The 24,415-nt window shown below is 50.4% G+C and overlaps 10 protein-coding genes across 10 annotated transcripts; 6 read left to right on the top strand and 4 right to left on the bottom strand.

The window, feature by feature from the left end:
- Positions 1-807: 807 nt before the first annotated feature.
- On the bottom strand, positions 808-3,085 carry An01g12250 (hypothetical protein; the record flags this gene model as incomplete). The annotated part of the gene is made up of 8 exons (XM_001389595.3): positions 808-957; positions 1,012-1,426; positions 1,485-1,851; positions 1,904-2,027; positions 2,200-2,230; positions 2,336-2,398; positions 2,445-2,584; positions 2,990-3,085. 8 exons carry the CDS (start codon positions 3,083-3,085, stop codon positions 808-810), a joined length of 1,386 nt encoding a protein of 461 aa, XP_001389632.3.
- A 3,516-nt stretch (positions 3,086-6,601) lies between these two features.
- Positions 6,602-7,442, top strand: An01g12240 (uncharacterized protein; the record flags this gene model as incomplete). Its single annotated transcript, XM_001389594.3, has 2 exons — positions 6,602-6,868; positions 6,948-7,442. 2 exons carry the CDS (start codon positions 6,602-6,604, stop codon positions 7,440-7,442), a joined length of 762 nt encoding a protein of 253 aa, XP_001389631.3.
- Positions 7,443-8,071: 629 nt separating this feature from the next.
- Positions 8,072-9,318, top strand: An01g12230 (uncharacterized protein; the record flags this gene model as incomplete). Its single annotated transcript, XM_001389593.3, has 3 exons — positions 8,072-8,156; positions 8,394-8,539; positions 8,608-9,318. 3 exons carry the CDS (start codon positions 8,072-8,074, stop codon positions 9,316-9,318), a joined length of 942 nt encoding a protein of 313 aa, XP_001389630.1.
- Positions 9,319-10,014: 696 nt separating this feature from the next.
- An01g12220 (uncharacterized protein) lies at positions 10,015-10,986 on the top strand (the record flags this gene model as incomplete). The annotated part of the gene is made up of 1 exon (XM_001389592.3): positions 10,015-10,986. One exon carries the CDS (start codon positions 10,015-10,017, stop codon positions 10,984-10,986), a length of 972 nt encoding a protein of 323 aa, XP_001389629.1.
- Positions 10,987-11,439: 453 nt separating this feature from the next.
- On the top strand, positions 11,440-13,106 carry An01g12210 (uncharacterized protein; the record flags this gene model as incomplete). Its single annotated transcript, XM_001389591.3, has 5 exons — positions 11,440-11,589; positions 11,643-11,768; positions 11,824-11,901; positions 11,966-12,660; positions 12,716-13,106. 5 exons carry the CDS (start codon positions 11,440-11,442, stop codon positions 13,104-13,106), a joined length of 1,440 nt encoding a protein of 479 aa, XP_001389628.1.
- A 362-nt stretch (positions 13,107-13,468) lies between these two features.
- Positions 13,469-14,046, bottom strand: An01g12200 (uncharacterized protein; the record flags this gene model as incomplete). The annotated part of the gene is made up of 3 exons (XM_001389590.1): positions 13,469-13,714; positions 13,805-13,902; positions 13,986-14,046. 3 exons carry the CDS (start codon positions 14,044-14,046, stop codon positions 13,469-13,471), a joined length of 405 nt encoding a protein of 134 aa, XP_001389627.1.
- A 1,301-nt stretch (positions 14,047-15,347) lies between these two features.
- Positions 15,348-17,378, bottom strand: An01g12190 (uncharacterized protein; the record flags this gene model as incomplete). Its single annotated transcript, XM_059744569.1, has 5 exons — positions 15,348-15,649; positions 15,750-16,637; positions 16,711-16,781; positions 16,815-17,234; positions 17,290-17,378. The coding sequence occupies 5 exons, from the start codon at positions 17,376-17,378 to the stop codon at positions 15,348-15,350; spliced, it is 1,770 nt and encodes a 589-aa protein (XP_059603359.1).
- A 393-nt stretch (positions 17,379-17,771) lies between these two features.
- On the top strand, positions 17,772-20,644 carry An01g12180 (uncharacterized protein; the record flags this gene model as incomplete). The annotated part of the gene is made up of 5 exons (XM_059744561.1): positions 17,772-17,792; positions 17,891-18,060; positions 18,135-19,384; positions 19,712-20,246; positions 20,305-20,644. 5 exons carry the CDS (start codon positions 17,772-17,774, stop codon positions 20,642-20,644), a joined length of 2,316 nt encoding a protein of 771 aa, XP_059603358.1.
- Positions 20,645-20,879: 235 nt separating this feature from the next.
- On the bottom strand, positions 20,880-22,110 carry An01g12170 (uncharacterized protein; the record flags this gene model as incomplete). Its single annotated transcript, XM_001389587.3, has 3 exons — positions 20,880-20,987; positions 21,041-21,497; positions 21,569-22,110. The coding sequence occupies 3 exons, from the start codon at positions 22,108-22,110 to the stop codon at positions 20,880-20,882; spliced, it is 1,107 nt and encodes a 368-aa protein (XP_001389624.1).
- A 602-nt stretch (positions 22,111-22,712) lies between these two features.
- Positions 22,713-23,017, top strand: An01g12160 (hypothetical protein; the record flags this gene model as incomplete). Its single annotated transcript, XM_059744550.1, has 3 exons — positions 22,713-22,725; positions 22,815-22,951; positions 23,009-23,017. 3 exons carry the CDS (start codon positions 22,713-22,715, stop codon positions 23,015-23,017), a joined length of 159 nt encoding a protein of 52 aa, XP_059603357.1.
- Between the last annotated feature and the right edge of the window lie 1,398 nt (positions 23,018-24,415).

Below are 24,415 nucleotides of genomic sequence, written 5' to 3'. Positions count from 1 at the left end.
ATAAGCAGCCAACCACAAAACACCTCAATGTTAACCCAAACGTACAAACATACATGCAGCCATAACCATACTCACATCAAGCATGAACGACACAAAACTCAGCCAAATGAAGATTTTACACAAATGGCTAACCAAAGAATCACTACAAGCAGTAGATACGTACTACACAAATAAATGATTATTTATGCAGATTGAACAATCTGACTAATATACCATAGAAACCCTAACTAGTTAACTATGCACGTCGCAAAGTACTACCAAATGCGGAAACTAGCGCCGGGGCGCTAATATATGCAAGGATAGCGTCTAAGATAAGTTTTAAAGGAGCATAGGATGATGATGCAATGCTTGAATGTTTTCGGGGAAGATGTAACGCGATATAAGCGATACAAGTATTGTGCTGTGTGGATTGGATCGTTTTATATAGTATGTCTTCATTTTGCGGGAACAGCCAGGCTCTTAGGAAGATCAGGAGGGCGGACAAGCAGGTCGAGACGAAGAGCCTTTATATACATTATGCTTTTCACAGGGAAGATAATTCTCATAATGTTATGCTTGTATGGTACTTATCCTGATTAAGTTACATCAGTCAATCAATCTCTTCTTGAAGACGGACCCTTCCTTGTTACGTGGTCTTGTTCTACGACATTCGCTCTTGCTCCAAGTATCTAGAGGGAGAAGCAACCGTACACATCTTCAGTGGCACGATGCAAATTAGCTAGAGGAAACTATAGACCCCGGTCAACATAACCCTGGCCAATCACGCTATGAATGGACATTAAATGACCCAGCGTGAGACACAACTCGTCAGACATGAAAGTAAAGGCGATTAAACATTTGTGGCGCATAACTCCAGCGGATATACTGCATAACACGGTTCAGGGTGATGACAAGTTCAAGCATGCGTTGTCGGTTTGTTACTCTCCCCTCGAGTTCGCGAATAGGACCCCGGATATGCTGCAGTTGTCAGTTCAAATAGAAATACAAAGCAACAAGCATAATTTAGCATACCACTTCAGTCAACCTCCCAACAGCACAAGAAACGCTATATATTATATAGAATTTCCAGACAGGCCCCACCACTGTGCATCCAACAACAGGTGGAGGGGGCATATCCGGACAGACATGTCGATAAGACTCATGAGCCCAAGACATTAGACCAGCCATCCATACTCCCAATTGTGCCTGAGTTTCAGCACCAGTACCATCAAGCCCTTTGACTTTAACACCGAGGCCAAGTAGCCTTTTCCCTGTATGAACATTCTCGATGTGACTCAGCTCTCTATCGCGGATATCTATCCCGGCGAGCCTATATGACTCTCCCCAAGGCTCTTTCGGTACACCAACGACCAAGTCAAGGTTGCTGTTGAACATGCCTCTGGCACTATGCTGAGGCCGATACCTGTCCCTCATAGGCTCCGCTTGCCTGCAATCGAGTCTATTAGCTTTCCCACCCTTGCTGCGGAATGTGCACGGTGACTTACACGCTCCACGACTCCAAGGGCAGATCATTGATGGCCAAGTCCAAGATCGGTCGGACATAGTCCATCACCCATGAGCCTTTACTCCGCTCCTCCCTGGCACAACGATAGCATGCAGATATTATCCTACTCATTTTATGTTCAGAACCATCAGATATCCAAGCAGGTTCGCCATGTTTCAGAAAGTGTAAGAGATAATGGACGTTTTGGTCGTCAGGCAGCATGCTCTGATTCTCGAAGATGATACTTGGTGTAGCTTCTGCAAGTCTGTCCCTCAAGTCCGTGACGATTTGGGTTCGCCTTCTGATCCCAGAATCAGACATTGATAATGGTAATGACTCGTCGCTTTCACCAAACTCCGTTCTAAAAGCTTAAAATGGCTTTAGCCCGCTGTTTCAAGTGGGAGATATCGGGTAACTCACCCCCAATGCTCTCATCTTCGATGCGTTCTTGTCCTGCTTCCTCGCGATTGTTCCGTCGAAACCATTCGCCTGCCATCTCGAGCAGATTTGGGCTTTGACAGTCCGTTGAAGAGACAACAACGTTCTGGATTAATGACGATAGAGTCACTAATGATAAGCTATGAAGATAAGGGAAGCGAAGGTCGTATTCGTGATAGATGTGATTGGAGGGAATGTGGTGGGATCAAGGAGTGTCGAGGAATTGTTGATATCCCAGCAGGACAGCTGAAAGGAAGGGCTCACCCTCTAATCCTAACCTGCCAAATCGGGATTGGGTTCTCAGATGGACTAATAATTCCCAGTTTATTCCTTAACAAAGGATACTGAGACCTAACGAGTCAAATATTGATGTTAGATTATGCAACCACCTAGGAGACAACCTCTCCATCTTACTAAAAATTTCCGATATTAAACTCTACGCATCCAGCAGCCCGCGCCCTATGCACGCGAAGATACCTGTGACTTGTAGCAGTAAGATCAAAGATTACTCGTGCTGTGTCACCTGAATTTACTGTTGGAAGCTTTGGATTGAGGTAATCCAGCTACTTCAGAGTCCATTTGTTCTACTACAGCACTTCTGTAGTCATTGCTGAAGCTATTCCCGAACACAATGGGAGTAAGAGAGCCACCAGAAAAGTGAATCTAAATCACACCAGAAGATATCGTACCATAAGTATGTCAGTATCTTAAGCTAGGTTCCTATGGAAAGTGACCCAATTCCATATAATTGCATCAATTCAATTCATCAAGTATATTAACGGATCAAGCCTGACACTGCGATTTTAGACATAGAGGAGCTTCACGGTCTGAAGCAGGTGAATCAGGGCTAAAAGCCGTGAATGCACCATATCATACATATATAAACCCGCAATTCGCCTTTTTGAGCTATCATCCATCTACTTCTCAATATCTTATCATGTTCACTAGATCTCAGCTCCACTCTTCTGAGCCTTCGCTAGGTGACTATACCCGGGATGAATGGGCATTAAAATAAGTATGAGATTGATATTTTAGTAGGAGGTTGCGGTGTCCCACTTAATACCTTACAATGGTTAAAGGAATTGGCTTGTTGACGCTCCTAATAGAAGCACAACCGAACAAAGCCAAACCCGTCTTGGCTCCTCTGAACAAGGTAGAATTCATGATTATTGGGGAAAGGTAGAGAAGTCTAAACGACCTTTTATGCAATGAAGTTATTGGAGATTTAACCCTGAATCTTCCACTGCCTTTTGGTATAGTTCGTTACATCTGTGATGCAGCAGTGAGTATTGCAGTCATATACAGAGACAAAGTACGATATCCAGATTGACAGTACTATCTATGATCTTACGACGTGGAACAACAGCGTCTACGTTTTCTAGACAGCTTAGCTGCCAAAATAAAACTGTCAAAGAGAAAGATACCAGTTACACGAGAAGATGAGAAATAACACCCTTGCACATGGAACATATGAAGTCGATGGTGGCAAACTGCGAGGTGGCCCCTTCTATATTCTGTGGCAGCGGTAACATCGAAAAATTACCCCGAAATCCTTTTGAAACACCTCTTATGACCTGTATCCTACCGAACACTATTTTCGCAACTAGGCTTGATGTGCTATTGGGGATGTTAGTCTTTATGTCATTGAAACCGAGCATCGACTATCACAATGGCCCAACATGGGCAGTGCTGGGATATGCCAATTATTCAAATGTACCTGACTGAGCTCCAATTGACACTACAGCTTCTCTAACAAGCTAAAACATCAAATGACATTGGAGATTAGTGAGCAGCAGAAGTGGCAGGAGGATTTGGCACGCCTGCCAAGTGGGTAGTAGCTGCCTCGTTATACCCACGGCAGCTCAATGACCCGAGAGCAACTTGTGATGGTAGCTCAAGGAAACTATCTTTCAGAGGAATTATCTTTCCATGCTCTTCGCCAGTGGTAAGCCCATCCCGTGAAAGTTGTTAGGGCCTTTCGGAACTTATGCTTACCAATTACAAGGGCATAATGCCAAAAATAGAAATTTTGAGAAGACTGGAAGAGTGTCGAGGACCTACCAATTGATTCCTATCGCCTCATCCTGTCTGATTTCCCCGGAAAACATCGCGGGAATGATAGGACCTACCGAGAGTGATGGCTAGATGATACTGAGATGATATCTTAGACAATTTCAGATTCAGGGAACTTGACAAGAAATTCAGACAGGCACTACAATGTAAAGGAGAAGGGCCTAACGAAATGTGGGCTTCCAAAGAATCAACTTTTTGAAGCGCACAGAAAAGCCCCAGTGGTTCAGCAACTGCGTGTGGACTCCCACCGATAGACTCCAAACAGATCGACTGCTCACTTGAGATTGACAGAAAAGGGGAACATTGAGAGCTTCCGTCACATCCGTATGACTGCCCTTTTGGGATTCTACTTTCGTCTACTCGCATGTCTCTCTATCTTAGCAAAATAGTACTACCACTGTCAATATCACCTTTCTACAACCTTTTACCCGCTCTATCCGAGTAGGCATCCACTTCTTCCCCCTGTAGACGAAGGTGACATCGATAGACTACGTAAATAGTAACGTACAGGACACCAACTCCCAATCCGACACGGACAGACGGAGCTGATACTCAACGAAATGTAACAAAATCGCGCATGATTGCTAATGTCCTCTCCACGTAGACGGCAAGGCCGAAGACCGAAAGCTCTCCTCAAACCCACGGATGTAGAAAACCACACTATGTATGCACGCGAAGTCACAAAAGGCGTTATCCCCGAGAAATAGCGCATGATACGTGGGGGTTAGCAGGGAAGCGAGGACCTTCACGGTTTCGGACATGGTTCAAATGACCCGAGGAGCTGATGATCCGTCGCGGAGACGGTGGCAAGTGTGCTGCAGGCTGGAGGCATCACACCGAGAGTCGTGGACTAGTCGTGAGATGACTGCGGAGCTGAGACTAGCTTCACTATTTTGGGGATTCGCTCAGGGAAAGCGGAAAATGCCGCTAATGGTGTCTGAGACCTCGTTCTACATCTGATAAGAGGGTAGTATTCGGTTCAAGGATGGCCGTTGTGGGTATAGGCGTACTGTCAGCCCTGCATCTGTTTTGATTATGAATCAGTAGACGCCTAGAAGCATTTGATGGTAAGAACAACTCATCTGTGTTAGGGCCAGAGTTGCTTTTGATAGAGAGGGGAACTCAAGGCATCAACAAGCCGTGGGGTTCCCTTTCCGGTGGAGCTTACAAGGACGAGTATCAGCATCTCTTCTCAAAAGTTTGGTTATCTTTGCACGCTCTTATGCCGTCATTGGTGGTATCTATCGAAGTGTGACCGAGTTATGATCGGCAATAGCTTCCATGAGACTCAAAATAGTGACCTTGTGACGTGAGATGCTTCGAGATTGCGACTAGTAACCTTACTTGGCCGGTATAGAGTCCACCGTTCCTATTTTTATTTCATTTAATCTATGATCCCTGTCGGAAGGAGGTAGAGTTACTTTCCCACAACGGGGATGGGCCATCCTGCGTCTTGCATGTGCTGTATGGGGGGTGCGGGTGGTATCTCCACGAGGTCGTCTAATGTGTCAGGTCCGATGGGTACCTGCTTCGATTCAGAAACAACACTGATGAAGCATATTACTTCATGAAATTAGTTAGAAATGGTAATAATCAACCTCAGCTTCAACTTCAACAATGGCCAAGTCGAAGATAACAGCCGTTTGTCCTACAGCAGAAGCGTAGCTAAGCGTCGAGCACAGGCCTCTCTTATAATAAGCCGTGATAATCCCTGCTGCGAAAGGATCTTCCAAAAATAACCAGCACCTACAGCGACCGCCGATTTGTCAAATCACATTGTGGACACACCCTGGGGGTGGATAGATAGACTAGTAGTCGACAAGTTGTACATGGGGGAGGTGGACGGGAATCTGCAGGCTAACCGGCATTGGCAAGCTTCTAGTACGCTAAGCGCCGACCCCCTCACGGTGAGATATTAGGGCTGCTCTATTAATAGCGGATGAAAGGCGATCGGACATTTTTTAAACAGTCGGCGCCAATGAAACCCTGTCACTAGACAGGGTTAGCCAAAAAGGCTTCGATCGTTCGATATGCCAATCACGGCTCGCCAACGACTCTATCTTCTGCAGAAATAGTCGCCAGGGTAGACGACCGTGTTTCGCGTGGCCCACCCTCGTATACCGTTACTTTCGGCACTTTGGAGGCGTGAAGGATTCATGCCTGGCGCCCATTCTTGCACCAATGGGAGAATCGGATTGCTTGTGCGTGCTGTGGGCGCCTTCAGGCTTGCTGTGAGTCGAGGCTGTTAATAGATACAACATTCTGGGTTTCAAGAGCCGGGTGCGGTACTGCGTTTGATTGCACATGCAAGCCTTCTTCTTGTGGCTGTCGGTCTGTTGGAAATATTTCTTATATAGCCCTTCTTCCAGCTGGATACATCCTCGATTTTTTCTCTTCAGGTTTCCAGCCATCCTATAGTCAGTGCTCAAGAAGAGAGCTCTACTCTTCCTTTTCTCTCCTTCAACTCTTCACAATTGCTATTATTCTTCTGAGTTACCATTCAGCATTTGTCCTTGAGCTTCCAATTTCAATCCTCGCATACAGTGTATGCTATCTTTGAACTTGCCACCATCTCCTCATACATCAACTTTGTATCAAGCATCCGGAATGCGTGCGAACCTCTTTCTCCTGGGCTGCCTGACAGCAGGCTCCATGGCAGCGCCAACCCTCCTCAACGACATATACGACTATTCGTCGGACTTAGCCACCTACCTCGGAAAAGTGAGCAAGTACATCGAGAGCACGGGAGAAGAACTCATTAAGAGCGCCAACTCATGCGATACATCCAAAATTTCTCTTCCATCATACGCCTCCAGCCTGCCCTCACCATCCGGAATGAGCCCAATCTATGTGGCAGTCGGCCGTGGCACCCAGGTAAGCAGAAGAAGACCCGCCTACTGTCACACAGTCAATGCAGGGGGAGACCCGGCCGAACTGACAAGCCCCTCCTTAGAACTACACCTGCGCCACCTCGACCTCGGACTCAACGCCCCAAGCCATAGGTGCAGTGGCGCGTCTTTACAACGCGACCTGCATCGCGGCCAATTACCCGGACATGTTGTCGTTACTCCCGGGTATAGTGTACAAGGAACAGTTGCCCAGTAACGAGGAGGATCCCCTCCCGCCGGCGAACCTTGAACTCTTGGGTCACCATTTCTTCAGAGATACGACTACCCCGGTTTTTAACCTGGATACTTTGCCATCTCGGCAGTATGGGATTGCGATCACAAAGAAACAAGACTCGCTTGATGCTCCATCGAGTGCTATTCAGGGTAGCAATGGGGCTGTCCAGTGGCTTTACCTGACCACTATCAATGGTACAGTCGGTGAGTATAAAGCGGTCTATCGAGTAGACACGGTTGCCGGTGCAGCTCCGAAGACCTGCCAGGGGATGCAGTCGGTGTTCACTGTTCAGTATGCGGCCAATTACTATTTCTATGGTGCATGACGGCGAGTGATGTACAGAGCAGTTGCACTGTTAATAGACGGAAATGAGACAATTTTTCATGACAGGTTCACTTATACATCATAGTAGAATAATCGGTAGCGCGTAATTCTGGCCCATTAGGTAGTGTAGCTGTCAACCCTGCAACTGTTGAGAGTCAGTCTTAAGCGCCGAGCCGTCAGAGAAGAGCGATGCGCCTTCCGATTGGCAGGGCTGGCCAGCGTCAGGTGACCTCGCTATCCAGCGCGATCACGTGCCTTAAGTGCCCACAGCAGCAAGCCACGCTAGCACCCAACGGGGCCTAGCGCAGACTGAATTTCGAAAGAATCCAAGGCTCCGTCTGAAAAATCTCGACCGCAACAACGACAAACAGCACGGCCTCGACCGAACACTGAACGCCAGTGCGGGTGCGATTTTTTTTGCAAAAGCTTCTATTCAAGGTCCTCGAGACTCGACAATTCCGGATTTTCCTTCTCCCGAACGGGCCTTCCTTGCCAATTTTTCTTTTTCCTATTCTCCGGTTAAACCGCAACCGAAGAATCGAAGCATCAGTCCGATAATTTTTCTGGACTGAGAGCATTTGGACTTTACGTCTTCGTCGACCTTTTTCGATTTAAATCACATATATCACAATGGCATTCGGTGGTCCTCGTGGTGGTGGCCGTGGTGGTGGCCGTGGTGCTCCTCGTGGAGGTGGTGGCGGCCGTGGTGGTAGAGGTTTGTTCACCATCGATTGATTTCATCTTGGGAGAAACGTGGCAGGCAGGCATATGTGATCTTTTCGCATTGTTGTTGTCGATCATGTTGGAACTTGCTTCTTGTGACGGAGAACCTTGTTCTTGTCCCAGAGCATATCAGGTTTTCCAATATGAGCGACTCGACTCGCGTGCCGGAACTGCGGTTATCCCTTCACGGAAAAAAGGAACATGTCGCTAATCTTTGCACGTTCTATAGGCGGTCTTGGTGCCGGTGGTCGTGGTCGCGGCGGTGGCCGTGGTGCTCCCCGCGGTGGTCGTGGTGCCCCCCGTGGCCGTGGTGGTCCTCGCGGCGGTGGTCGCGGCGGTGCTAAGGGTGCCAAGGGTGGTGCTAAGGTCATCATTGTAGGTGTTTCCTGTTAAATCGATCGAGAAGAGAGACGTTGTATGGAGTCTAACCGGGTTTCGTCTAGGAACCCCACCGTCACGCTGGTGTCTTCGTCGCCCGTGGTGGTAAGGAAGATTTGCTCGTCACCAAGAACCTTACTCCCGGAGAGGCCGTCTACGGTGAGAAGCGCATCTCTGTTGAGTCCCCCGCTGAGGAGGATGGCACTGTGACCAAGACCGAATACCGTGTCTGGAACCCCTTCCGTTCCAAGTTGGCTGCCGGTATCCTGGGTGGTCTGGATGACATCTACATGCGCCCTGGCTCCAAGGTCCTGTATCTCGGTTCCGCCAGCGGTACCTCCGTCAGTCACGTTGCCGATATCGTCGGACCTACTGGTAACGTCTACGCTGTTGAGTTCTCCCACCGTTCCGGCCGTGACTTGATCGGCATGGCTACCCACCGCACCAACGTTATCCCCATCGTCGAGGACGCCAGACACCCTCTTCGTTACCGTATGCTCGTCCCCATGGTCGATGTCATCTTCGCCGATGTTGCCCAGCCCGACCAGGCCCGTATTGTCGGCCTGAACGCCCACATGTTCCTCAAGGAGGGCGGTGGTGTCATTGTCTCCGTCAAGGCCAACTGTATCGACAGTACCGCTAAGCCCGAGGTTGTGTTCGCTCGTGAAGTCCAGAAGATGAGAGAGGAGCGGATCAAGCCCAGGGAACAGCTGACCCTGGAGCCTTTCGAACGTGACCACTGTATAGTGTCTGGTATCTACAAGCGCTCTGCATGAATTTAAGAAACAAAAAGAATCCGGTGGTTTTTGCTCTTTTGTCTCTCTCATGTCATAATTACTTATGCTTCCCCTTTATACGGCGTCGAGTGTTCCGTGATCTGTTGCAATTTTCTTCGATTTTTTCCTTGTGTGTCCTCATGTCCAGGTTTCTTAGATGTACTTCTTGAGTCAGAAAATTTCGAGGTTTACGGTTTCTGGTCGTTCAAGAATTTAGCTGCTAATTAAGCTGGTCAATGATTCACCATCCTTTTGTGTAAAACAAAATGTAGTTGCTAGACGCTTTTCATAGCCCATCGTACGTTGATCTATCTCGGACTTTCCCCGGCCATCCGCTTTCTGCCCACATCTCGGCACTCGGACCGTTCAGCGGAGAACAGACCGAAATGCCTCATCAGATTCCACGAATCGGACTTGCTGCGTGGATCCATGACGTTCGACTAATGAGAGGCTTCATCTTGAGCAATTCCACGATGATTGAGGGACTTTTCGTTCGGGATGGGGGCAATTGAAGGACTGCCACCACAGTAGCTGTGGTAAAGTCTCCGCTCAACCCCGCAGCAGGCTGACTGCCTTGACTATATAAGAAGTTGTATAATGTGACTTCACTATCACTTACCTCAGAAAGCCAGGCTACCACAACCCACCCACCTTACGACCTACAACACAGTTACCAAACCACAATTACAACTCAACATGTCCATACTCATCACGGGAGCCAGCGGCTACGTTGGACAAGAACTCGCCGCAGCCCTCCTCACCACCCTCCCATCATCGACAGTGACACTCACAGACGTCGTTCTCCCCACAGTCCCCAAGAGCGCAGCCCAACATGCCTCTCGCACACAATGCATCGAAGCAGACCTCACGAACCCAAGCGTCGTCGACACACTCATCACCTCCACCAACCGCTACGACACCATCTACCTCCTCCACGGCATCATGTCCAGCGGATCCGAAGCCAACTTTGAACTAGGAATGCGCGTCAACCTCGACGCAACCCGCTATATCCTCGACCGCCTCCGCACCGTCACCCCCGGCGTGAAAATTGTCTTCACCTCCAGTCTGGCAGTATACGGCCTCGCACCACCAGGCTACATCATCAACGAGAGTAACTTCCCCGCCGTGCCGTCCTCGTCATACGGATCCCAGAAACTCATCATCGAGACGCTGCTCAATGACTACTCCCGTCGCGGGTTCCTGGATGGTCGTGCTGTCCGCCTCCCCACTGTTACTGTCAGGGCGGGGAAGCCGACGCAGGCGGCGAGTAGCTTCGCGAGTGATATCATTCGGGAGCCGTTTAATGGCCGACCTGCGGTGTTGCCAGTTGCTAAGGAGACGGAGATGTGGATTTGTTCGCCTGCGACGGTGGTGAGGAACTTGGTGAAGGCGAGGGAGATTCCGGCGGAGAAGTTTGGGGACTCGAGAGCGGTCAATTTGCCTGGGTTGAAGGTTAGCATTGCGGAGATGTTGGAGGCGTTGGAGAGTATTGGTGGGAAGGAGAAGAGGGCCTTGGTGCAGGAGAGATATGATGAGGATGTTGATCGGATTGTGCAGACGTGGACGCCTAATTTTGATAAAAAAAGGGCGTTGGAGTTGGGGTTCGTGGGGGATGTGTCCATGAGGGAGAATGTGGAGATGTATGCGAAGAGTTTGGGGAGTGAGTAGTCTAGATTGTATTCAGTTGTGACGGCAGTAGTGGAAGTAATCGATTCATATGCTATTTGGACTCATTGTATGGAGGTTAACTGCTTTGGGAATAGTGGAGTCATGTGATATGTAGTAATAAGTGTAGGGAGTATCAAAGTAGAAGATTGGTATCTGATTCTTGATGTCTTTGATTAGTATAGGCCCGGTCTGGCTACGATCGATGTTTGTACAGTTCTGAATGGCGGTCTCTAGACTGTGCTGGTAGCAACAACTGTCTAAGCAAAAGAAGCTAGGGAACAGTCGGAGCGAATGCGGTGGTTTGGAAAAGCGGGTCATGTGATTGGCTGGCGGATGGGCGAACAATTTGACTCCCGAACTTCAACCTCGCATCTCCAAGGCTGACCTGACCGTCTTGTTGCACCCTTCCTCATTCCTCCCTCCTTCCCCCCAACCCACCTCCATCTTCACACAATGGCTTCTCGGCGCCTAGCGTTCAACCTTAACCAGGCTCTCCGGAGCAAGGCCGCCCTGAAGGCCATCCAGCCCGTCAAGCGTGGCTTCGCTTCCCCGGTCACCTTGCCTTCCACCACCCAGTCCACCACTCTCTCCAACGGTTTCACGGTACGCCGAATGGGTTATCTCAATGGCTCAAGGAACTCACTGACTTGCCTCAGATCGCTACTGAGTACTCCCCATGGGCTCAGACCTCCACTGTTGGCGTGTGGATCGATGCCGGTAGCCGGGCAGAGACTGACAAGACCAACGGAACCGCGCACTTCCTGGAGCACCTTGCTTTCAAGGTATATTTAAATTGCAAATTGAAGGCTTGGAAATGCAATTGCTGACATCTACCAGGGCACCAACAAGCGTTCCCAGCACCAATTGGAGCTCGAGATCGAGAACATGGGCGCTCACCTGAACGCCTACACATCGGTACGGCCCGGAAACATGGAAGAATCAATCCCCTTGGATCGCAACTAACGCCGCATGAACACAGCGCGAGAACACCGTCTACTACGCCAAGTCCTTCAACAACGATGTCCCCAAGGCCGTCGACATCCTCGCCGATATCCTTCAGAACTCCAAGCTGGAGCCCACCGCCATTGAGCGTGAGCGCGACGTCATCCTCCGTGAGCAGGAGGAGGTCGACAAGCAGCTCGAGGAGGTTGTTTTCGACCACCTCCACGCCACTGCTTTCCAGAACCAGCCCCTCGGTCGCACCATCCTCGGCCCCAAGCAGAACATCCAGACCATCTCCCGTGACAACCTGGTCGACTACATCAAGACCAACTACACTGCTGACCGCATGGTCCTCGTTGGTGCCGGTGGTATCCCCCACGAGCAGCTCGTGAGACTCGCTGAGGAGCACTTCGGTGGCCTCCCCAGCAAGCCCCCGACCTCTGCTGCCCTGGCCCTCACTGCTGAGCAGAAGCGTACCCCCGAGTTCATTGGTTCCGAGGTCAGAATCCGTGACGACACTCTCCCCACTGCTCACATTGCCCTTGCCGTCGAGGGTGTCAGCTGGAAGGACGATGACTACTTCACCGCTCTCGTCACCCAGGCCATCGTCGGTAACTGGGACCGTGCCATGGGTAACTCCTCCTACCTTGGCAGCAAGCTCAGCTCCTTCGTTGAGTACCACGGCCTTGCCAACAGCTTCATGAGCTTCTCCACCAGCTACAGCGACACTGGGTATGTTATTTACTGTTTGCTTTTCTAGGAGGTTCGCTAATTGATTGAAACATAGTCTGTGGGGTATCTACCTGACCTCCGAGAACGTCACCCGCCTCGAGGACCTCATTCACTTCACCCTCCGTGAATGGTCCCGCCTGAGCTACAACGTCACCTCCGCTGAGGTTGAGCGCGCCAAGGCTCAGCTCAAGGCCTCCATCCTCCTCTCCCTGGACGGCACCACCGCCGTTGCCGAAGACATTGGTCGCCAGATCATCACCACCGGCCGCCGCCTCAGCCCCGAGGACATTGAGCGCACGATCGGCCAGATCACCGAGAAGGACGTCATGGACTTCGCCTCCCGCAAGCTGTGGGATCAGGACATTGCCATGAGCGCTGTCGGCAGCATCGAGGCCGTCCTGGACTACAACCGTATCCGTGCGGACATGAGTCGCAACTCTCTGTAAAAAGGGAGAGCTCATGAAAGTGGATTGAGAGTGTGCGAGTGAGAGAAGAAGAAGGAGAAGAAGATTTATGGCCCGTGTTTTCTTGTTTTGGTGATTTTCTAATAGATAGAAGCGGTGGTCGTGCCCGAAGGAGCGTGTCATGTACAGTACACAACTGTCGCTATATCAAAATGTATTTGTTTAGTTTCAGTTTGCACGTAAAACGCATCAGTCAGGTAACAGTCACTCATATTTTTCACTCCAGAGAAATCAACAATCAGAACAAAGAACACCAACAACACCAAGTGTCCAAAAATTCCTCATCACCTCCTACACAAAAACTATATACCCAAAATAGAAAAAAGATCAAAATCAAAATCAAATCACTGATACGCCATCCCCGCGGGAGCCTTATATCCCTGCTGCGCACCAGGCCCCTCCAACAACGCCGCCCGACTCTCCAATTCCTTCTCATGCTGCATGAGCGTGCAGCACGGGCAGCAGAACGACCGCATACAGTCCCCGCATCCGGACCCCTCAAGCCCGAATCTCTCTCTGATTTGGCCGCGCTTCATCATCAATGGGATGAAGTGGAAGCCGCAGTAAGCGAGAAGGAAGTAAACGCAGCACTGTATTACATTATCAGTATTAGTATCAAATTGGTTGTTATAGGAGGAAGGATGGGTTTGGCTGTATAGTATTAGGGATAGGGGACGTACACCACCGTTCATCATGCTATCGTCTTTCAGGGTGGGGTCTTCGAGACGAGAACTGGTGCGGCCGTGGAGGCAGCAGGGGCAGCAGAAGGCGAGGGAGCCTGTTCATTGTGTAAGTATATTTGGTTAGTTTTGGGGGTAATTGGGGGTTGTTGAGAGGGGAGGGAGGGGGAGGGAGACGTACAGGTGCCGCAGGGGGAGCAGCAGTCCCAGAAGCTGGAGGACCATTCTTGACCTTCACCCATTTTGATTGATTATCTGTTTTTAAGTACGTGTGGTTGTGGTGGTGAGAAATTGGGATTTGTGATGAGCGAGAGATGATTATAAGGGTATCTTGTTGTATGAAAAGAAATAAGTGAACGAATGTATAGATTCAAAATAAGATCGTGTATGTTACTATAGTAGAGAATGAATGAAAGAATGTAATCTCGAACCACCGTCAGCAAAGCACCTCCTCGGGGTCTTATACCTTTTGTCCAAAACCCCCCTATAACTCACTAACTTCTGTCTCTGATTATAATTACGCCCAATCTTGCTACGCCCAATCTTGCATGGGGGCGATGCAAATCCCACGGCACTGACAGCAACTAGAAAGCAAAATTTTCAAATAAAGGGTACGAAAGCTCAAAAAAAAAAAAGAAAATCAGCCCCAGGACAGACTCCACACACGAACACAGCCTTGCATTAGCGTTAGTTGGCGTTCAGGTAAACCAAAACAGACAGCCGTTGATCGTCTATCCATCCACACGCACTAGACTAAGTAGTATAAAGTAAGGACAGGAATCCAAGGGGCCGCCCGCTGGCTGAGGCTGATTGGTATGATTTGGCTTAGATGAATTAGGATCGGGCCAAGGAATTAATTTAGACGACTTTAGTAGTGGCTGTCTATCTCTACCTCGCAGGTTTTGGCCCTTTGGTTTGGGGGCCAACAGCAACCTCAAACACATGGGTGTCAGGGTTGTCAGGGCGTAAGCGAGGGCTACGGCAGTCAAAGGGTAAGGGGGTGTTTTAGGTTTTCTTGGTTTCTTGGCTTGAGGTAGATAAAAGTGTTCTATGAGGATGCGCGGTGAATAATTCCGGAAGAAGAGATGGTAGTTCGTATTGAAGGCTGAGACATGGGAAGGTTGAAGGGTGGATGTTTAGGTAACAAGATCGTGTGATTAGGGGGATCGCGGGAAGGAAAACACGGGCGTGGATCGCGATCATGGCTCGCTCGCTGGCTGACCGCGGCCTGGGCGTCGATTCTGCCTAGATAGGGTCCTTCTATCCATGTGAACAATCTTAGCAACTCCATATGAGACTAACAATGCAATCTAAGCTTTTCTGGAGCCCCTGTTACTCGGGTCGAAATGGTTTCAGCCACTGCCACAATCGCACAGGGTGCATTGCTTAGCCATTTCATTTAATTAATCCTGAATTCAGCTGCGGCTTCTACTTTCTGTGCCGGGATGATGGTGACGAGCATGGTAGGTATTGGTGCCCCCCCACAGCTTGGCCTAACAGTACTAACGACAGACTAGGTAGATTGCTTGTGCGGATAATCAGGCTACAGTGACTTCTTTGGCGGATTGTGACTGCTACTGACACAGTGCTGGAGGCTCGACAACCAGACCGCTGAACTCGCCGAGCTGAGTTCGACAAGGATGCTAGGCACTAGCCAGGAAACTAACGCGTTGGTATGCTCCTTGGGCACAATGTCACCCAGAAGAATGTTTTTGCTTCGGTTGTACGGAACCGTCCACCTGTCAACAAAAGCAAACAACGGAAGAGGAAGCTGATGCTTGAACTCCGCACTACCTGTTTTCATGTATACCACCCTGCTTATCGCAGTGGTGTTTCCACTCAGCCCTGCTGAGCCACGCACGAGGCAGGCCCGGAATGGCTGAGACTGGGTAAGTTCTTCTCCGAGCGATTAAACCTGGTCAGAACCGTGTCTTCAACGACCAACCCCTGCAAATCCCCCGAGCCACGGCAAACACTGCAGCAGCTGCAAGATACAGCACCCCCGCGAAGATGATGAGCCCACCATACTGCCCATGATCGTGCTGGATGATCGCACCCGCGATTGGAATCCCCGTGAGCACTCCAAGACTGGCGATGGTATACGTCGTGCCAGTTCGCGCTCCATACTCCTCCGTTGCACAGATCTGCGAGATACAGACCGGGGACAAACTCATAGCAGCTCCGCTCCAGAAGCCAAACAATACGGCATAGCAGACAATGGCGCCTAAGCTACTACCAGCCTTGTACCACAATGCAAGCGTCAATATCGAGCATACGAGGGAGGTGACGACCATCATATTGAACCTTCCCAATCGATCAGCAGCTAGGCCTGGTAGCAGACGGCCAGGGATCAGTCCGATGTTCAGGAAGATAAGCAACAGGTATGACACTGTGTTGCTCAAGCCGACGTGGACTGCATATGAAGACAGGTATGTGTTTGGCACAAACACAGCGAAATCAGCCAGAAAGATTGCGAGTGTGGTGACGGCGTACTTGGGATCTTTCAGTGCTCTGAAATCTGCCAGCGCACTGCCTCCGGTTTCTTTGCCGAGGGGTAACCGGGTCTTAATCAAGAGGCAAGCGATAGCACAAAGTACAAGGCTCAAGAGTGCAATAATCCGAATCGACCAGCCAAATCCGATCTTTGGCGCGTTGAAGTAAATGATTGCAGGGAAAATCACACCTCCGAGCCCGCCTGCTGTGCAAGCAAGTCCAGTGACAAACGCTCGACGGACATTGAACCAATGGCCGATTGCTGCAACAGCTGGAGTGAACAGAGCACTTGCCGATATTCCTCCCAAGACGCTGAAGGAGAGAAATATCTGATAGTATTCTGCACATTGTCAATGCGGTGCCGATGCTCCTAGCCTATATGAAACATTACCTTTACTGACACTAAAGCATACCAACGACACTACCATGCCGATGGACCCTGGGATAATGATGTAGGTTGGTCCCCATGTATCCAAGATTGGCCCTATAATATTCAATGAAGTTGTTAGCCTGCCACCCCTCAAGGCTTGACTTGGATGAATACGGACCACTTTGGGCTCCTGCAAAGTAAAGGAAGAATCCATATGCACCATATATCCAGCCATAGCTCGACTCTGGGTAGTCTCTGAGCTGATGGGTACTGGTCCAGATATGGATTGTTCCTGCGGTGTTCATCAAGCCCAAGGCTGGGACCATGGCGCACCATGCGCCGAAGACCACCAGCCATGCTTGCAGACCTCCCTCTGGGTAGTATATACTATCATCTTCTTGCTCGGTAGTTTCCTCGGAAAATGTAGAGTAGACCGACAACTCTGTATCCATCTTCTTATCCCGATGGAGCTGCACATTTAGATCACATTGAGTTCCTACGGATTCGAGCCCTCCGGACAATGGCCGCTTAAGAAGCACGCCCGCATCTGAGGCGGTGATTGCTTTGCTGGCATAGGAAATATTGACGCCAATCAATGCAAGGGCTACATGCACGCATTAACTGGCCGACAGCATTTGATAAGGCCAAGGATCTTCGGAGCATAACGAAATGAGTCTGGCTGGCCTGAGTGGCGCCTGGAATTGTCTCCATCCTGCTGTGCTATTGAAGCACTATACAGACGCTCTTCCAGCTACATACTCCGTCCAGCTCGGTGATTATGACTCAACACCGGGCATGGTCGTAGATATATATACATTCGGAGTCCAAAATTCCTTTACATATTAGCATCGATTTCATGCAGCTGGCCATTGCTCCGAAGACAGTCTCTGGACTGGCTTGTCGAGTGATCATCAAACTGGCGAATCCATCCAGTTAACGGCTAACTACATCTGGTTAGTGTACCGGCCCGAGGATGTTCCATGGCGGGATGTGCTTACATAATGGCGGGCGGATTGAGGCGCGATTGGCGATGGATTGATTTCTGCAGCGGAGAAATTGCGAAGCTCACCTGGTTCTTTCGCATCGCAATTAATCTTGATCACCATGGGTAAGCGCGGAAAGAAGGTATGTGAGACGATCTATGTCTAAAGGATCATTTCTATCTCGTCAATTTTGCATTTGCTTTCCATCGTGGGCGGAGACTAACTTCATTATCTCGGCAGGGCGGCGGCGGTCGCGAACGCCAAAACTGGCAGCAAGTCGCCAGGGAAAATGCCAAGTTCGAAAGCTACTACAACGAACAGGGATTTATCCCCGAAGAGGAGAGGGAGGCCTTCTGGGAGGCCATTAGGAGAGATCTCCCGAACAGCTTCCGTTTCACTGGGTCACGAGGGTACGTCATTTTCCTTGCGCTGGACGATGAGCGCTCTTGCGATTGGATCCAATGCAACTAACATTTGCTTCAAGCCATGCGTTAGCTGTCCAGGAGAAACTCAAGAACTTCTACATCCCCGAAATCACTTCGATCAAGTATGAGGGCAAAGATGTCGAGCCTCCTCGTCCCGTTCCCTGGTATCCCGACCAACTCGCCTGGTCCATGACCACCCCCAAGCAGGTTGTTCGCCGCTTCGCCCCCTTCGCTTCGTTCCAGAAATTCCTCGTCGCCGAGACCGAAGTCGGCAACATCAGCAGACAGGAGGTGGTTAGCATGATTCCCCCTCTTCTGCTTGACGTTAAGCCCGGCATGACCGTTCTGGATATGTGCGCTGCCCCTGGTAGCAAGTCCGCACAGCTCATGGAGATGATCCACGCCGGCGAGGAGGAATCCATGCAACAAGTGACCGCGAAGGTGGCTGAGGGAACTGCTTCCGCCGAACCTATGGGACCGGAAGGTCTAGGTGACGACGGCAGAACCACCGGCTTGCTGATCGCCAACGACGCCGACTACAAGCGCGCCCACATGCTGATCCACCAGATGAAGCGACTGAGCTCTCCTAACTTGATTGTGACGAATCACGATGCCACAATGTTCCCTTCGATCAGATTGCCTCCGGAGCCCGCTCCGGAAGGAAAGCCCGTTAAGAACAAATACCTCAAGTTTGACCGTATCCTGGCTGATGTGCCTTGCACCGGTGATGGAACGGCGAGAAAGAACTGGGGTGTCTGGAAGGACTGGAACTACAACAACGCTTTGGGATTGTACGCCACTCAGGTTCGGATCCTTGTCCGCGCTCTGCAGATGCTGAAGGTCGGTGGCCGTGTGGTCTACTCCACCTGCAGTATGAACCCTATCGAAAACGAGGCCGTCATTGCCAGCGCTTTGGAGCGCTGCGGCTCTGCCAATGTCCGCATCCTCGACTGCAGCAATGAGCTTCCCGGACTGAAGAGAGCCCCTGGCTTGAAGACATGGAAGGTCATGGACCGTGAGGGTCGCATGTACAACAGCTGGAAGGAGGTTGAAGAGCGCAAGGAGCGCGAGGGAATCAGCGGCCTTGGCCGGGTTGCCGAGGGCATGTTCCCCCCCACCGAGGATCTGCCCCTCGACAGGTGTCTCCGTATCTACCCCCACATGCAAGACACTGGCGGCTTCTTCATTACCGTTCTGGAGAAGGTGTCTGAGATCCGTGCCAAGCCCGAGGACTCCTCCAAGGTCATCCCTAAGGCTTCCATTGCTGCCCTTACGGAAGAGCTTGACTTCAAGCAGAAGAATGGAGACGGTCAGCCTTTGGAAAAGATCAGCGCGTTGGACGACTTGGTTGCTCCTGACCAGGAGGCTGAGAAGGAAGCCGAAAAGAATGCATCCGTTGCGCAGGCTACCCATCAGATCCCCTACTCTGCTACTGACCAGATCTCTCCCGCTAAGAGGGATGCAGACAGCCTGGAAGACGAGCTTCCGGCGAAGAGGACGAAGCTCGAAGATGGCTTCGAAGTTGTCTTGGGAGACCGCCCTATTCATGCTCCTGCGCCCGTCGTGGAGTCCGATAACATGGAGACTTCTGACGCGACTCCTGCGCCTGCTGAGTCCGCGAAACCCGCCCCCGCAGAGGCTCAGCCGCAGGCTGCTCCCCAGAAGCGCAAGAACGGTCAGCCAATCGAGGAGCCCTTCAAGTATCTGGACCCCAACCAGGAAGAGCTCGACCCGATCTACAAGTTCTACGAGATCTCTGATCGTTTCCCTCGGGACCGCTTCATGGTGCGCAACGCCGAGGCGATCCCGGCTCGCACTATCTACTACACCAGCTCTCTGGCCCGCGACATCTTGACCGCAAATGAGAAGCAAGGCATGAAGTTCGTGCACTGTGGTGTCAAGATGTTCGTGCGCCAAGATGTGCAGCGTCCTGAGGTCTGCCGGTGGCGCATCCAGACCGATGGACTGAGGATTCTCAACCCTTGGCTGGGTCCTGCTAGAGCCGTCACCCTGACTAAGAAGGAGACTCTGCACAGACTTCTCGTGGAGATGTTCCCCAAGGTCGACGGTGATAGCTGGACGGAGCTTGGAGAGATTGGCGAGCGTGTCAGAGACATCCCCATGGGCTGCAGTATCCTGCACATCAAGCCGGATGCCGACGAGACCTTCCAGTAAGTGACTTACTTCCTAATATCGTAAAATGCTGCAGACAGGCTAACAATATACTAGTGAGCGGATGACCCTCCCTCTTTGGCGGTCCCTGCACTCCGTCAACCTCATGCTTCCCAAGGAGGACCGTCGCGCCATGCTTCAGCGTCTCTTCAACGATGACACTCCCTTGGTTAACACCACACAGAAGCGAGAGGCCCAGTCGTCGACGCCGATCACTCCTGCCACTGAGGCCGTCGACGGAGAGGAGACCCCGGTCACTGCTCCCGCCGAGACTGAAGAAGAGGTAATCAAGCGTGAGAATCTGCAGCTTGGCGAGGATGAGCAGGAACAGATGGACACGCGCGAGACGTATTCAAAGGCTGGTGACGAGGAGGATCGCTTTAACACGACTGTATAATTTTAGGAGTTTGTTTGCATATACGGCAGTTATTTCAATGAAAAGCATTGGCTATTTGGAGTATATTTTGGCATACTACAGTTTCTCTTTTGCTTCCAAGGGCACAGCGACTTCCAGATGAAAGACCCTACAAAAATAGAAATAAGATTGGCAGTACAAAAGCTACATTGGCAAGAGTAAGGTCTTAGTGTCTAACTAACACCTTATTTATGTTCCCCGATGGTGCTGGACTCCCTCAGTTATCACTGCTTACCTGAAGGACAGTACGACCAGCCAGCTGGCCCTTGGCCATCTTGTCGACCCATGAGTCCAAGTCCTCCAATTTACCCTTGGTCAGAACAGGCTATCCACAGTCAGCATAATGGACTCTAGACAAAAGACCACAACAATACTCACATGAACGATGCCTCTTGCAGTAAATTCAAGCGCCTCCTGCGTGTCCTGCAGAGTACCAGTTATGGACCCCACGATGTTCAGCTTCTTGAGTGCTATCATCAACGGGGGAGCACCAGCCAAGATAGTAGGGTCGTTGGGCAACCCAATAGCCACCATCGTGCCATTTGGCCGAAGATAGCCCGGTGCCGCCGCATAAACAGCCTTCGTGGCCGCCGTCACAATAATGCCATGAGCACCATACTTGGTGACCTTCATGACCTCGGCGGCCACATCTGGAGTCTGCTGGAAATCAATGAACACCTCTGCCCCAAGCCGCTGGCACAGCTCGCGCTTCTCCTCCCCACTATCAATAGCAATGATCCTCATGCCCATGGCTCGCGCAAACTGAATAGCCAAGTGACCGAGCCCACCACCAGCACCGGGAAGGACAATCCACTGGCCAGCCTTGACATTCGACCTGAAACATCATTTCATCAGCTCAAGCCCTTCCCCACACCCGACTCCTCAACAAAGGGAAATAATACTAACCTCTTACAAGCCACATAAACCGTCAACCCGCCACACATCATCGGCCCGGCCTCCTCATCACTCACCCCATCCGGAATCCTCGACGCATACCGTCCATCGGCAAGACAATATTCCTGAAACGTGCCGGGCATGGTAAACCCACTATTCTTCTGATTGATACAATTCACCTCGTCCGTCCCCGTCAAACAGAAGTCACACTCCCCACACACGCTCGCAATCCACTTGATCCCCGCTCGGTCACCGATCTTCCATCGCGTCTCCATCCCCTCGCCCACAGCTACCACTCTCCCGACCCCTTCGTGGCCGGCGATCCCCTTGGCCTCGGGCTGCATACTTACCCCGAATGCTGCCCAGTCGTCGTGCAGGAGGCCCTTGTCGGAGCCGCAGAGACCCGTCCAGGTGATTTTCACGAGGATTTGGCCTGGGCCGGGTCTCTCAACCGGGATGGTTTCGATGGTGGTTGTGGAGGTCGGGCCGGTGCCTTGCCGGATGGCGGCACGTTGGTGGGTGGGGAGGTCGGTGGTGGGTTCGGTGATGGTCATGGTGAGTTAGTCGCGTTGATGTAGTTGAGGGTGTATTCTTCTGATTGAGTGGGTATCGGCCAGGTGGAATGGGATGTTATACGAGCGCGTAACACACGATAGGTGGTAGAAGTAAGGGGTAGAGGGCTTCTTTTCTCAGGAGAAAAGATGACAGAAGAAGAGGAGGAGTAGATGGATAGATGGGGAGGGGTACCTTGGCTCTAAAATGGATGCATGGATGCATGGATACTCTCTTTATAGCTGCTATGCAACTCCTCTTTTCTTAACTGATACCCCCTCTTTCTCTCCCCGCATGCTCCACGTGATGGTTCATTCCCTGTGCGTATATATGCTTTGGAACTATGTTTCCTACATACTGATTTACATGGGATATTTGCTTCTGCATCTAGTCCTAGCTGCGTAGTACTGCTGTTTAGGTGTTTCAGCTGTGACGGCACTGATGCACGATCATGCATAGTCAAGTTCTAAGTTACTATAAGTATCTCCAGGATCTGCTATTTTCTACGCCATTTCCCTTGTTAGAGATTGATGACCGAATTTTGTCTAGTAAATAATTATATAGTTCTAGGCTGTTGGGCAGTTGCTGAACCAGTGTCAAGAAGATGCTGGAAACAGGTGAGAGTTGAACGAAGTGGACTGTTACACAGCCCCGCCAGCCTGTTCATTACTGAGTATGTGCTCTTTAGTTATCTTGACCCTTGCAGATCTACATCATAGTAACATGCCATATAGATTGATACTGCAGTTCCCCGCTCCTAGTCTTTTACATTATTCGTCACTTTCTGTTTGCTTCGAACCTTCTCTCCCTCCTCCTATTTTAATAGAGAATCCTGCAGAAATCGTGAGTTAATGTCCCAAGAGGGTCTCTTGCAGTACAGTATGCTGCTAAGTATCTTAGCTACTGTAGAGGGTGATGATATGTAATGCAAAACGAACTCTATTATAAAGTGCACATATGTAGTAGATCAGAAGAATAAACTTCTCGCCATCCTTCACAACTGAAACTTCCCGAACTCTAGTATGCTAGTCATGCACACTAAGAGCTAGTTCTCCGCAGCGACCATCATATGATTCCAATTTGCTTTTTACAAAGCCCGTTGGTTCGAGTCTAGGGATTTGGTCTTATCAAGCCCCTCACTTTATTGTCCAATTGCCTTATGGAGAGGCAATATTAGCTATCGTTTCACGGCTGCGAGTGCGGGGTATAGTTACATCCGTAATGCGGGTTAGCGTGTTAGCATCAGCTCTGTTACTCCTAATCGGATTTGCGAAAGAGGGCATGCCTTGCCACTATGGTCGTCCTTGATTTGGGAGCTGCAGGTGTACGCTAATAGGTAAATGGTGGGCCATGGCCCGGTAAGCTGCATGCATAGCGTCGGTCTTCGGTGCACCCGAAGTTTAGCCGTATGAGTGGTCTGTTGCTCATTTGTTTGATGCCTCGGGACAATGGATGGCGAGCCGAGGCATTCTGTTGACTTAGTCAGATCATGCCTGCGTTGTGCGGTCATGCAGGTAGTGCGGGCATCCGCTTTGTGGGATTTATGGATCTCATTTGAACTTCAGTTCCTGGTTTATCTGTCGCTTTTTAGCATAGCATCTGGTTACATAGCACCAGACGACCAAGGTACCCGATCTTATATAGTGAATCAAGATTATGGATTTAAGCTTATCGGTAGCTCTATTCTAAGGTTTCTGAGAGTGGAGCTGACGCAATCTACGGCTCGTAGTAGATAGGCTGTGAGAAAGAATACCGGTCAAGTACCTCGCATTTGAGTACCTTGGGTACCTGGCGTAGCACGTGTTTGGAAGGCAGGATATTCCCGGAACTCACTGATGCAGGACAGCTTAGTGTCTAATTTGTGCAATGAAGCAACGGTGTCAGTTGTGAGAGCAGCACTGGATAGGCTCACATCCAGAGCTGCTTGATTCCGGAATAGTGTAGTTGTGGTCATAGATGAGGGCAGGGTAGGGGTATGGTTGATCTAAACGTTTAGTTTCCAGGGTACTCTGCTGTCCCACTACTCAGGATGAGCATCGTTCAATGACTCAAAGCCCACTTTCTCTGGTCGAAACTATCGTCAGGCAAAACACTACTGTTGTACTGAAAAGCAAATAATTTTGACATGAGCGTCCGCTCTCATGGGAGGTGCCCTCACACAGTGGATCAAGCTGAAGAGTGGGAGGTTAGCTGCTTTCAATAATATGTTGATGGGTGTTGACTTTTTACGGGTTCTGGTGATCTAGACTATTCCACTGACGCTTCCTTCTTTGAGGATGTCAAGCTCGGGTTGAATACTATGATGTC

This window comes from Aspergillus niger (genome assembly GCF_000002855.4).
Source record: "Aspergillus niger supercontig An01".
Taxonomy (NCBI): domain Eukaryota; kingdom Fungi; phylum Ascomycota; class Eurotiomycetes; order Eurotiales; family Aspergillaceae; genus Aspergillus; species Aspergillus niger.
This window is presented reverse-complemented; position numbering and strand designations above follow the sequence as displayed.